General features: G+C 45.0%; 1 protein-coding gene across 1 annotated transcript in view; it reads left to right on the top strand.

Annotated features, from left to right (window-relative positions):
• Positions 1–13,853, top strand: part of MAGT1 (magnesium transporter 1) — a 164,083-nt gene that overhangs the window by 62,261 nt on the left and 87,969 nt on the right. Inside the window, exon 5 of the mRNA XM_086918407.1 lies at positions 889–1,029. Coding sequence (XP_086774533.1) covers positions 889–1,029 — 141 coding nt within the window. The remainder of the gene's footprint in view (positions 1–888; positions 1,030–13,853) is intronic.

Raw genomic sequence — 13,853 nt, 5'->3', positions numbered from 1 at the left:
GGGGGGCCCCCTGAAGTATCGTTACGCCACTGCGGTGGAGATCTCTACTTCCACTTCCCCCGTCTTTTCTGTATAGATATCTCCGCAGTGGTGTTGGGGATTCCTGCACATTTAGGTATACATTTTTGTAGCAAATGTGAGCGAAAGCAGGAGAAGGGATGCGAAAACGGGGAATAATTACTACTACATGGGTGGGATTAATTAATAGCTAATGAAGGTACAGGGAGGGACTTGCTAATGGGAAACACACATCCACAACAGAATAAGAATATTGGAATTTGCAAAACACACATGTAATGAAAAAAAGGCTGAAATCTATTCCAGCCCAACCTTGGAGTAAGTCCAGCACCACACATGGCAAACAAAAGATACTGCACACTCCCAAAGAATAAAGTGGAGACTCTCCAGGAATTAATGTTAATTTAATTGAATTCATTCGTAATTTAGATTTTCTGTACATTAGATTTTGAATGATAAAATTGAAGTATACATATTGATCACATTTTATTTTTGTTATACATTTAGTAAAACACTTAAATATATAAATAACTGTGCATCTGTAGATGCTGCCTGTGCTGGATTACTAGCATTAACAGGTGTATATTTTCCCTTCCTTTTGATGGCGCTCCGCAAACTGTGATGTATAATATGATTTTTTTTTTAAATCGCAGCATGTTCTGCAACCAATGTACAAATGTTTGTTTTTTTCCGAGTAAATACACTATTTGCTTAAATTGTTACCTTTTTATAAATGCTGACTGCAGTGAACTATTTTATTGTCTCTGACTGAATGATTTAAAGTAAGAACTAACAAATGTATTGTTGGACTAAAATACTTCTCTAACTGGTACAATATGAAAGGGAATTAAAATGTTATTGTTTTGTTAGATTCGAGTGATAAGGCCTCCCAATTATGCCGGACCGCTGATGTTGGGTTTGCTGCTTGCTGTGATTGGTGGACTTGTGTATCTTAGGCGAAGCAACCTAGACTTCCTCTACAACAAGAATGTTTGGTCTTTAGCAGCCTTGGTAAGTTATCCTACAATTAAACTAACATAATTAGTATGCGTTACATTGTATTTTCTTGGATCTATTTCAGTGATGCTCCAAGTCCCATTGACTAGTCTACTCGCTGCGACTGATGTTCTTATGCATCATCACCATGCACAAGTAGTTAACATTGGAATAGTTCAATACCCATGAATGCCATATGCACAGGGAAAGGTCTTGCACATTTTTTGTTTCTTTAATAAAAGTCAGAAATATTTAATATAACTGCCTGTGTGAATTGTGCGTTATTACGGAACATTTTTTGCAACATAAAATAAACAGTTAAAAAAAATGTAAATGACCTATCTAAATGCACATATATTTTGCCTTTTTTATTAGGAGTAGATAACTATGATTGAATAGCAAGCTGATAAAAATTACCGTAATCTTGTTTTTTTGGAGATTAACTTCAAAAAGAATGTGGGTAGATTTGCAGAACAGTTTCTTACTGGAAAAAACTGTGTTAACCCTGTGAGACATACCTTAAGCACAGAAAGCAGTGCTGGGACTATTTAAGAGCACCTCTTTGTGATGGCTCAGTCTAATGAGAAATCTATTAATCACTCAAAACTATTTGAATTATTTTCAGGTTTTTCCAAGGAGGATTTGTGGAGAGTAATTATGAAATCAAAGTTCATGCTCCTGACTTAGAACTGGGATCCTCTATCAATGTATTGTCTTATTCTTAAACACTTTTTAAAATGCCAAGCACATCCAATACCCATGTGGTCACGAAATATATTTATAATTGAAAACACAGGAAAGGAAAACAAATAGTAGCGAATTAGCCATAGCCTGGAAGTATAAATACTCCCCACCCTTATTTCTCATCCATGGACGGGGATCCCACATTTTAAGGTATCTTATCAGCATATCTTAATATGTTAAATTGTTGAACTGTACAGATAAATCATGGAAGACATATTACAGTAGAACAGTAACTTTGCCTATCTCGTATGAAGAGCAGCACAGCAACAGCAGGCAGGACAAAGCTATTTAAGAAAATAGTGCTCTGAGACTGTCATTAAAACGTACTGAGTAACACTTGTAACGGGGTGTCCTTATGGGAGGTTACAAGAAGAGAAAAGGAGGGACTGGTACGCCTATTGACCAATGAAAAGCCACCCTTTACAAAAAACAGTGACAGGAGCCAATTATAAAGATGGGCGAAAAGGGGGCACGGCTTGCGAGCCAAGATGGTGGACGTACCGTAGAACAGCTCCACATTCACCCCTTTTATCCTGCACAGTGCTCTGTGAAAGCTACTGATTAACCACTGTATGGGGCCGGGATACTCCAGACAACTAGTGCTTTGATGTCGCTACTAGCGAAATATCGAGGAACTAAAGGCAGGCTGCAGCAGCAAGCACTGAGCCAGGGGCATGCCGGCGCATTCTTACGGCAGCTGTGGCTAGGCTCCAGCGAAAGAGGTCTGTGGGAGGATGAGATGGAGGCGGTACTCTAGTAGACGCTGACCGCTGTGGCTTATAAGAGAAGCAGGAGGGGGGGTGGCAACAAGACTGACTGCGATCGGAGAGAATTTGATGCAGCAATAGCAGAGTCTGGCCTGCAGGGTCAGTCTAGACACTGCAGGAATAGGAGAGGGCCCGGCGGACAGACCGAACCTAGGCCCACCGAGTGACTGCCAAGCGGGGAGCAGAGAGAACGCCCTAATCGGGGTTGCCAACGTCCATACACAGACCTACTGCAGCAACAGGAGGCAGACTCTATAATCTGGCAACCGCTCAGAAGGCCCGGGAGCAGAGACCAGTGGCGGCCATTTCTTCCACAGCCTGAGCGGAACTGTTCGGGCCAGGCACAATGCGGGAGCAGCCGGCAGCTCGTTGAGAAGGACGACGCTGCTATCAAGTAAAGGTGAGCCAGAGAGGTAGAAGTGAGGCCAGCGCGACTGTTTTACTCTTGAGGGCAAGAAGCACAAAGTGGAGCCCGGAGGCCGGTTCGGGTCTAGGGCCCACGCATGTCATCTGATTGCAGGTTCTGACTGGGAGGCGCTGTGAGGAATAAGATTAGTGGTGAGCAAGGAAGCAATGAGCACCTACGGTACACTGCTCCCATGCTAGAAAAGTTTTACCATTTCTCGCTGGCTGGACCATCCTTACACGCCAATACTGCCTCTAGCAGCAGCTTCCATGCAGGCGAAATGGACCTGGGCAGAACAGAGTGACTCTCTACGCTGTACGAAGCGGCGCCGCACAGCCCAGGGATGACATAAGTGAGAAGCATAGGACCCACCATTGGACTTAAAAACTCCTCTCAAGATGCTCTACGGCTATTGGCTCACACAGGCAGCGGTAGCTGAACACCACCACTCATTCACACGTTGGCTGGACCCGGGGAGGAAACGCATCACCACGCAAGCAGAAGCTGGGGTCCGTGATGAGGGAATCAAGGGCTTAACTAAAAGGTCCCCAGATAATGTAAAGTACCCTGCAGGGCGTTGCCACATGCCTACCGTCAAACAGCTGGTCATGGGCTGACTGCGATCAGACAATCCACAAACAGGAGCACGCTCCACAACAGTTGAGGCACCACAGGCGGATGACACCCTGGACCAAGAAGTGGTACACCACGCGCTAGCTGCTAAATTAGACACAGTGCTGAAGGCTGTCAAGAAGATAGTAGCTGCTCTTGACCAAACGTGCACTTCCCTGGAATCTAAAATCGACAAAGTTGCATTGGATTTCACCCTATTATGTGCAGACCACCACAAGCTGGCGGAAAAAGTTTATACCAAGGAACACTCCCTGGCAGAATTACAGCCAAAAAACTCGCGAAAATGCCACAGCACTACACACACTATTGACTAGGATGAGCACACTAGAAGACAAGCTGGAAGATGCAGACTGTCGCTCACGCCAAAACAAGTGGTGGGCCTACTTGAGGGTGAGCAAGGACAGGACCCAGTGACCTACGTTGAAAACTGGCTGAAAAACCTGATGCCTGAAAATGCACTGTTGCCTCATTTTGTGATCAAGTAGGCTCACAGAGTGCCAGCACACAAGCCACCAAATCCAAGGCCATTATTATTCAGTCTTCTGAACTACAGAGACAGGGACATTGTTCTGACAGAAGAGCATAAGCTGACTGAAATCAAGATCCAAAACGCCGGGATCATGCTATTTCCCGACTACTCGACGCAGGTGCAAAGGCGACGGAGCTCCTTCTTAGCTGTGAAGCGTCACCTCAGTGAATCAGACATACGTTACTCTCGATAATTCCTGACTCGAATGCAGGTGGTGGCGAAAGGTGCTGCCCGCTTCTTTGACACACCATCGGAAGCCTGGGACTGGCTGGAAGGTGCTGGCCTAGCAGAAGGGCACTCATCGCAGGGAAGGCACTGTGGAAAGATGGGTCGCCGTAGAGGCAGAAACAGAGGTGCTGGTCGTCCTGGTCCGCCAGCAGCTTTCCCCAACTTCGAACCGATCATAACGGAAAGAAGAGCTGCCATAAATGTAGCTGCAACCCTTTTGGGACCTGACACCAAACTCTGACCAAAATGTGGAATCTTCCAAATCTCAGAGTGTGGAGGACCCTTCCTGAATGGTCCGGAGGCCTGGCCTCTCCAGCCTTGCCTGTGGTCACACCGCAGTCCTCAGCTGATATAATTTGACTGGGAGTAGGTAGATATTCAATTGCTCAGGCACCCTGCACACCTCATTGAACATAGTAGGATGCCCCGACCCTTACAGAGGCCAATACTTGTGTTATAGGGGCTATGGTTTTCTCTCCATGCTGGACTGGGTGTGGAGTCCAAGAGAAATGGCGCTATCACACCACGATAGGACACTGGGCACCATCAAACATGTCGAGACACAATCAACGCTAAACTTGAGACACTATAGAGGTAATTCAGAGTGGCTGCCATATCACACACCTCCCTGAGCCAGATACCAGTATATTTGGTAGTTGCCACGGTTGGGCGATGCAGTATGGGCAGATCCACGTTCCGAGTCTGCTCTTATGAAGTTATAAATGTTACAGTTAAGACCTCAATTTTCTTTTCAAACCTACGGAGCAAAAATCAATCACCTTATCTTGGTATGCACATATACAGTTAAATACTGCAGCACGTCATGGAAGTGCATATTCTAAGGGTAGCAAATATCAACAAATCCCCGATTTGACGTTAATAAACATTTTCAACTGGAATGTGAGAGGCAAGCACACACCGGCACAGTGACACAGATTGAAGCAGAACGCCTGCGCAGGCGCTGGAGGGGACAGGTGTTTAGTACAAACTACTCATCACAAGGCAGAGAAGTGCTAATATGGGTAAAAGCGGGGACCCCCATGTGCAGAAGAGGAGGTGGGTGGGGGGCAGACTAAGAGTTGCCATGTGTTCATAAAAAGTAGGTTGAATGGCCACAGTGTGCTGGTAAGTTCCATACATTCCCCGAACTCCGATCAAGCCTTATTCCTACGCAAATTAACTGATGCTCTGGCTTGATGGAGTGGAATCCCCTGTCTAATAGTAGGTGATAGGTCGTACCCATCTCTAACTCGCACTACAGCTATATCAAACCTAGAGGCACTGACTGCATGGCTCGATAACTGGTCCCTGATAGACATATGGTGCACCCTTAACCCCAATACACTTATATACTCCTTTTACTCTCCTGTGCATAGGCTACACATCAGACTAGATTGCATTGTAGTATCGCCCTCACTGCTTCCCCTGATTACACAGACAGAGTACTTAGGACGCTCACACTCCACTCCCAACCCTCAGCATATGCAACTTACTTGAGACACCGGCCCGCCATCCATCCCCACCTAACGTCTCCAACCAGCAGAACCAGTGTTCCAGGCAACCCTGGGGATGGCGATAGCGGAGTTCTTTAGGAATACGAGGGGTCAGCAGGAAACACACTACTTGAATGGGATGCTTTCAAAGTCACTATCAGGGGGCGCAGCCTAGGGCTCACATGGAATATTCGCAAACAACTGACTGACACCATTATCAAGACTGAACACAAACTCCTGCTCTATGAGGCATAAGAGATGATGCACATAGGGAAAGCACAGGGGCTAGACATCGTGCGTAACGAACGTGTGGAACTGCTGGAGAGACTTGTATGTCTCAATTATACAGCACACTCTGCATGCACACATGCAACACCAGACAGAGCAGGTCGGTTGCTGGCATGGTTACTGCAGCAGGAACATCCCCGCCAACCCATACACACTTCTGCATACAAGCTTGGGACACATGTTATATACACAACACAAAATGTGCTTAAATGACACAGCATTATACAGTGCTGTACGATTCCACTGTTCGATATGATCAGGAGCGCTTGAACACCATTCTGTTTCGGTGACACTAATAACGATCACACCTGAACAGCGAGAGATGCTGAGCGCACTGATAGCTCTAGAGGATGATCGGGAGGCTATTGCAACACTGGCAACAGGCAAAACTCACGGTTCTGACTGGCTACCTGCTGAATACTACAAGGCGTATGCCATAACATTGACCCCGCGGCTACATACCATGTACACTGTGGCCTTAGCAGACTCCATCCTTCCTCCGTCCCTTCCCGAAACGTGTTTGGTCTCTGAGCCAAAGCCTTACAGGGAACCCAAGTACCTGGGCTCATACAGGCCTTTGGCTCTATTGAATACTGACTATAAGATCCTAGCGAAGATCTTAACAGATCGCCTAGTGCCTCTAATTCCAACTTTGATACATGCAGACCAAAATAGGTTCGTACCTGCCAGCAATCCTGACTTAAACCTGAGGCAATTCTTTAGAGTTTTGGCGTACTCCACCAATCGATGGCTTTACTCTGGATGCTTGAGAAGGCCTTTGATTCCCTCAAATGGGAATATTTATTTGCTGCATTTCCACCCTATGGGCTTGCTGAAACTTTTATTCTCATGATCAAACTACTATACAGGGAACCAACAGAACAGGTACGAACAGGCCCTTACATGTCTGCCCCGATCAGGGTGGGGGTGAGGAACCTGGCAGGGGTGCCTACTATCCCCGTTGCTTTTTTCATTAGCTATCAAACTGCTTGCAGAGGCTGTGCGGGTGAGAGGCGCAGACTGGAGCATCTCATTAAGAGATGGGCTACATAACCTCTCATTGTATGTAGACGACCTTCTACTATATATCAATGATGTTTGAGCTATCCCACCCTTGATAGTGCAAACCTTGGAACGCTTTGCTTCCCTATCGGGGCTGATAGTAAACGCAACAAAATCATACCTCTACCCCCTTTGATCATACCTGCCCAAATCCGATATATGAACTCAACTGGGTTCACATAGAAAGGTGAACAAATGTTTTCGGATACTTAGGAATAAGAATTTATCGCCAACACACTGACCTTATGGGGTGCAACCTAGGCAGGCTGCTGATTTACATCCGATCCCAAATGTCTTTTTGGGACACTCTCCCACTCTCCGACATGGGCCGGGTGGTGCGAATTGTGATGGTGGTGTTACCACGACTCTTATATTACTTCACCAACTTACCTCTATACATCTCCCTGCCCTTTTGTTGCTCACGAGAGAGCACCATCAGAAACTTCCTTTGAATGAATACACGCTGCAGAGTAGCCATTAAAAACTATACCTATCGACCAGTCAGGGCGTACTGGCACTGCCTAACAAGGAGCAATACTACCTTGCCCAGCAGATGTAATGGGTGGCCCGATGGCTGGCAGGTAGCCACCTACCTGACACAGCTAGAGCCTCTGCACCCCGGTCCCTCAACGCTCTCGTTAATTTGTTCCACCCCTGCAATAAGGGGAAATCACCAGCACCACTACTGCTTAACATGGCACACCGCTGCTACTGCAGATGTTCATACATCACAAGACACTCCGTATGCACCAGCTCAGCAGTTACAGGGCACGCCCAAAGGCTCCGCAGTGACCAAGACGGTTGAATTGCGAAAGTGGGGGATCCACGACATGTGAGACTTGTACAGTGAAGGTGTCGTAACACCATATGCCACCCTGATTGCGAATGATTGGTTGAATCCTGGCCAGTTTCTGCTACACCGCTTGCTGCTAGCTGCCCTAACTCACCAGTGGGACGACATGCCCACTGAACCCACAACATATTTAAGAATCCAATATCTGCATGTCATGGGGACCGTTGGGCATTTCACTAAATGGTTTGCAGCCTCCCTTGAATGCCACACGTTGATAGCGTTATAGCCCCTAAGACTACGCTGGCAGGAGGACCTACGCCAATCATTCACAGATGCCAAGTGGGACTCTGCACTAGAGAGCCCCATATGCGCACCCAGGAATGCACACTTTTGACTAATGCAATTCTATGTAATCCAAAGAGAATACCTCACACCGGCTAAAAAAATACTTTGCTTGCACAGATGTCCCCTGCCCATGCTGTCGTCTTGTAGATCCAGACTTGCTACACATGTTGTGGAACTGCCTGCGTATCCAGGAATATTGGAGAGCAGTAATCGATATCCTGTTTCACTCTACGGAACATATAATCCTTTTGAAATGAGAGGCCTGTATCCATCACTTCTATAACAGAAGCAAACAGCAGGTGACCTCCCGCTTTTATTTACTTGGGAATGGTCGCAGCGAAGTGGCTGATCACGAAGAGGTGGAAAGCATCCAAACCTTCACAGGCACTGGCTTGGCAATGCTCTCTACAAATATGGGCCAAAGCGCCAAGTGTTGCGTTACGTCGAGGTCACACTAGGTCTCCGTACAATCCCAATCCCGACAAACTGGGAGGCGATCATGAATGATTTTCAGAATGAACCCTGCACTACCGCAGACTCATTGAATTCCCGAGGCAGCGCAATAGGCGAATTGGAGGGAGTAATTTACCCCTGATGTGGACATGGCTGGGAATCATTGCAAGCGAACAACACTCAGACCATAACCACCACAGACCTTCTGGTATACACTCCCCTGATTCAAACGCGAAAGGTGGGCGGGGCTTACTAAGATTCATTACTGCCCACTTCTCCAATTGGTAGGTCAATTTACAGTTGTTACGCCATGGGCACCAAGATAGGACATTGAGAGGGACCGGATCCCCATGCCAAGTAACGGAGATGAATGTATGGAATAAGTGGAACCATCCTGTACACGAGTGATCATCACATACAGAATAGTACTGAACTTGGGTTGACGCTACACAGTCGTGGAATGAGATGTGCATGTAGTAGACTCAGATGTAAAATTATTTAATATGAACTGTGAATGTCTAACCTGTTATGGTTAATAGAAAATGTACAAAATTCAATAGAACAGATTTAAACCCCAAAAAATGGGCAGAAAGTGGGCAGAGCTTCATGCCTTAATCCTGAATACAACGTTTCTTGAAGAGCAAGCGCTGCCTAGGCAAGACCAAAAATAGATGTGTTTGTAAAGCGCACTATAACCCGCGAGGGTATCCTGTTGCTGAGTGTGTTTGTGTATGTGTATGTGTATGTGTATGTGCATGTGCATGTTTGTGCGCCTAACCCTGCCTGATAGAGCAGGAGGCTCTGATGTGGAGTAGGTGGCCATTTCATGCTTTAGGAAGGATTTAAGAGCACGACCGACCTCCAGATCTGTTTCTGTTTAAGCATGTAATGTGTGCAAGTAAGCGTCCTGTGGAGATGTCTGTGTGGTTGGTGGGATGAGTTACAACTGTTGAGGTAGGTGGGGCCTGGGTTGTATTGCAGTGCCATTTTTCTAGTTGTCCGGGAATATGGCTGAGTTGATGGGGCATTGAGGATGAGTTTTAGTGCTTAGCTGATCAGTAGGAATTCTTTGGGGAAGGGAGGTCAGATGGTGTCCCCTCGTTGATGGTCTTCATGATAGTAAGTGATTTTGATGGTGATGATGGCAGGCCAGGAGGTCATTGTTCGTTCTTGGGATGTAATGAGATGTTGAGTTGCGACAATGATGGGGGCTTGGTTGAGGGTTGAAGTTATTGAATATGGAGGAGCATACATTTTTTCTCTTCTCAGTTTTTGCTTTGTGTATCCAATCCTGATACTCGCAATAATAACCTTTCTCTGGACTTAACATGGAGGAGAAGAGCGGCACATAGGTGGGAGTAGAAAACAACACTAAACAAGCATGTCTGTTACTATTAATAGTGGGAACGCATTCAGTGAAACTACAGACACGGAAGCACATGTATTGGGTGTCCTATATTCCATCATGAACATACCCTACCAAAAGCCATACCTTAATTCTGGGGATGGAAGGGCCACGTTATCGAAGTCTGTGTTCAGTTTGAGTTGGGAGAGCCAGTAGGCAGCCTCCCAACCACAGAGATAAGCAAACAGATCTGTAACTTTGAAGTATAATCAGCTGCCACTAATCTTCCAATGGTGGGACGCAGTAGTCTTCCCTATTCAGAGTAGCTTGGCCGGTAGCCCTTGTCCAGCATAGTCTAGCCCGCCACTGAGAAGTGGCAAAACACAATCCTTTGATGCACTGCTTCAAATGCATCCATTGATTTTCAGCAGTCCCATCTCCTGTAACTTTGGAAAAGCCATTTAAAACCGAGTCTGAATAGTTTTGTTATAAATAAATATGAGAACTAAGACCATTTCCTAGACTTCGGCCTTTAACACCCAGGGACCTGCTTCCCTTTGTCATCTGCTTGGTAGATTGTTTACTACTTCATGCTTGCAGCTAATGAGTGTTGATTTCTGGCTGAGGTGTAGCATGGGTTTAGATTTTGGGGGTATTTTGTGTCTTTTCCCAGTAGACCTCGTGGACAATATAGAGGGCTTTGAATTTGATCTTGTATTTAATTAATAGCCAGATGAGAGCTTTCAGATCGCCCTCTGTGTCCCATTTACTGAGGGAAGGCTCTCTGTGGCTGCCTTGTTTATGCTTGGAGAGTGTTCAAAGCTACCAGCTTATTAATACTATTTTTGTCACATTTAATAGAAGGGGATATGGAGAATTAAATGCATTTGAACTTACCAGGCTGAAAAGTAGTGAAATATATCTTAGCCTCTGAAGCACTTAATAGAAAACACATGTTCAGCATACATCTGTGTAACTTGTTATAAAAGCTGGAATGTTTCCTCTCATCAGAACAAAGTCACCTTAATATGGATGGAGTGATGTAATGACAATGCTATTAATGGCTTCTTTTGGAAGCCTTTATTAGAAATACCAGATTATAAATCTTCCATCAGCGCAAGGCTTCTCCAGAGCAGGGATTGGACCAGGAAAAAGAAGAAATACAAGCCAGCACCTGATGATCTATTTTACATTGAGGGATCATGTATCTCTCTCGACTCTTTAGAAAGAGTTTGCTCAGGGAACCAGTGATCAACTGCCTCCGAATAAGGAGAGCTGCAAGATCAATCCTGCAGGAAAGCGAGTTCTAGTGAGAGCAGTGACCAATAACTACCTCTTTATGCCTCCTTTCAAGGTATGACCGGTAACATCTGAAAGAGATAGAGCAGGTAGTCAAGCATTTGCCAGAGGCATGCCACAAATGTGATAGTTGGTGCAATGGGGAAAAGCCATATCTAATGCAAACATTAGATGTGCATTAGATGCAGCAGACACAGCCTCTGGCTCCAGCTATCTGAATTTTGGGTTGCATTCCAGCAGCTCATCTTCAACATGCCCACAATTGGACACTGTGGTCAAGACAATAAAGGATAGAGCTAAAGCCATGGAAGCACTTCAACGCAAATTGGTATGACTGTTTTTCGTTCCAGCAGAATGTGGGGGTGCTAAGTCTGCAGCAACACGTTATCATTTCTGGCTTTCAGAAGTATCAGCCATTTGAGGAAGGACTGTCTCACAAAAGTGTGGAATTCCTATAGCCCAACGCCCTGGACAAATTGTCTGGGGTCAAGGACAAGTTTTGATGAGGCTACGTATAATGCTCCCAGAATGCTCTAATTAACTGCAAAATTTCCAGAAGCCTCAAAGCAAGATTGAGTCTTTACTTTCAAAATAAAATGGTCCCAAAAAAATGCAACTAGGATTTTTTGTTGTTGTTAAAATACAGTGAATTTTTAGATACCATTTAATTGAAGTATCTGTTAGTAAACGTGTTGATAGATGCTAAATCTTTCAAAAAATATTCATAATGAAAAATAAGTGTAACCAGTTTCAACAGCATTAAAGGAAACCTGAAACTAAACCATTATTGGATAAGCCAATAGGTCTGACATTAGTGGTCAGTCTTTTGGTTTTGTCAACGAGTGTCTTGTTTGACATGTTTTTTATAAAACTATTTGTTGTGGGAGCAACCAGGCCCTCATCATTATAACCAAAATTAACAAAAAGCAAAAATATTTTTGGTTCTCAAAATGCACACATTGTCACAGTAGTCCCTGGCACCCAATCCTTAAAGAAAGTCATGTAGGTGTACCCACGGTATATGTCTTTGCATTAGTGCAGATTTACAGCTTTTATGAATTCACAAGAATTTGAAGCAGCAGGCCAGGAAATCGTACTCCTAGAAAATATTTGTTAAATACATTTTAGTAAGATCAAATTTGCAGATTCAAGAGGGCATTCCAACCCTGGAACTATTGCTTATGCCTCCAGCTCGAGTATATAGAGCTGCGCGAAGGAGAGAAAAGAAGGGAATTGCTAGTATTCTGTACCTACTATAGTATGAGCTGTGACATAATCAGAGAGGCTTTTATCAGAGTTCATATATGAGATTGCTGCCCTAAGTTGGTACCAAACTACATGTCACCAAAGGGACAAGTGGATGTTTTTACATGACCAGTACATTTATGAAGCAACCTGTTCCATGGACAAATAGATATTTATTAAATTCCACACCTCTGGTCTCAAAATACCTATACCAGAAACATCTTCCGAGGTAATGGCAGAGAAAAGGGTAGCGAGAGCCAAGAAAAGGGTGCCATTGCCTCCAAGCAATGACTTTCCTAACTTGCCGTACCTATCTGGTGAAAGAACAGGTTATTTATTACACAGGGCAAGGCAGAGGGTGGATTAACCTCAGACAAGTAGATCCTGCCAATTGTCCAACGGTGGATAATCCTTAGAATTCCACACCAGCAAATATCCCACCTTGCTGTTCGCACTTAGTCGGAAACATCAAAGACTGCTGCAAGAAGTGCAAGTGCTACTCAGCAAGAGTGCCAGAGAACCCTTCTCCTCCTTACCAAAGAGTTCAAGGAGTAACACCCTGTACTTCCTGATTCTAATGAAATATGGCCTGCTGTGGCCTGTCCCCAGCCTGTTAAACATTTACATACTACTGGAGCATTTCAGAATGACTACTCAACACTGGCATTCTGCCACTGTTTGTAAATATCAAGGCTCAAACTGAAAGACTCCTAACCTTCACATCCCCATCTATTCAACGCTTCATTGTTACCTTAGATTTGTGATAAATAATTAACACTTTTAATTCAAATTGTTGCCTTTTGGGGTCCACACTCCACCAAATGTCTAAATCAGTGGGTGCAGGACATCGGCGAAACACAACCATCCGTGTGTTTCGGTATCTGGCCAACAGGCTGATGTATGTAGCACCCATCATCAATGTCTAGCACACACTTCTGCACCTCGTTTCTTTAAAGGGTAGGTTTTGCAGTCAGTGCCTAAAAGTCACATCTCTGCCCACAGCGGATACAACCATGTCAATGCTGAAACGATTGGAGGTTACCCCAGATACCTCATTTTCAGGTAGGGGAGCACATCTACACAGCCTTACTGTTCAGGGTGTCTGGATGCAGCAGAAACTTCACATCAATTTTTAAGAGTTGACCGCAGACCTACCCATTTTCTTTCCACAACCTCAAAGTTACAGAAAGCGCACTGAACACATTAGAT

The sequence above is a fragment of the Lissotriton vulgaris genome, chromosome 4_1, assembly GCF_964263255.1.
Source record: "Lissotriton vulgaris chromosome 4_1, aLisVul1.2, whole genome shotgun sequence".
NCBI classification, from domain to species: domain Eukaryota; kingdom Metazoa; phylum Chordata; class Amphibia; order Caudata; family Salamandridae; genus Lissotriton; species Lissotriton vulgaris.
This window is presented reverse-complemented; position numbering and strand designations above follow the sequence as displayed.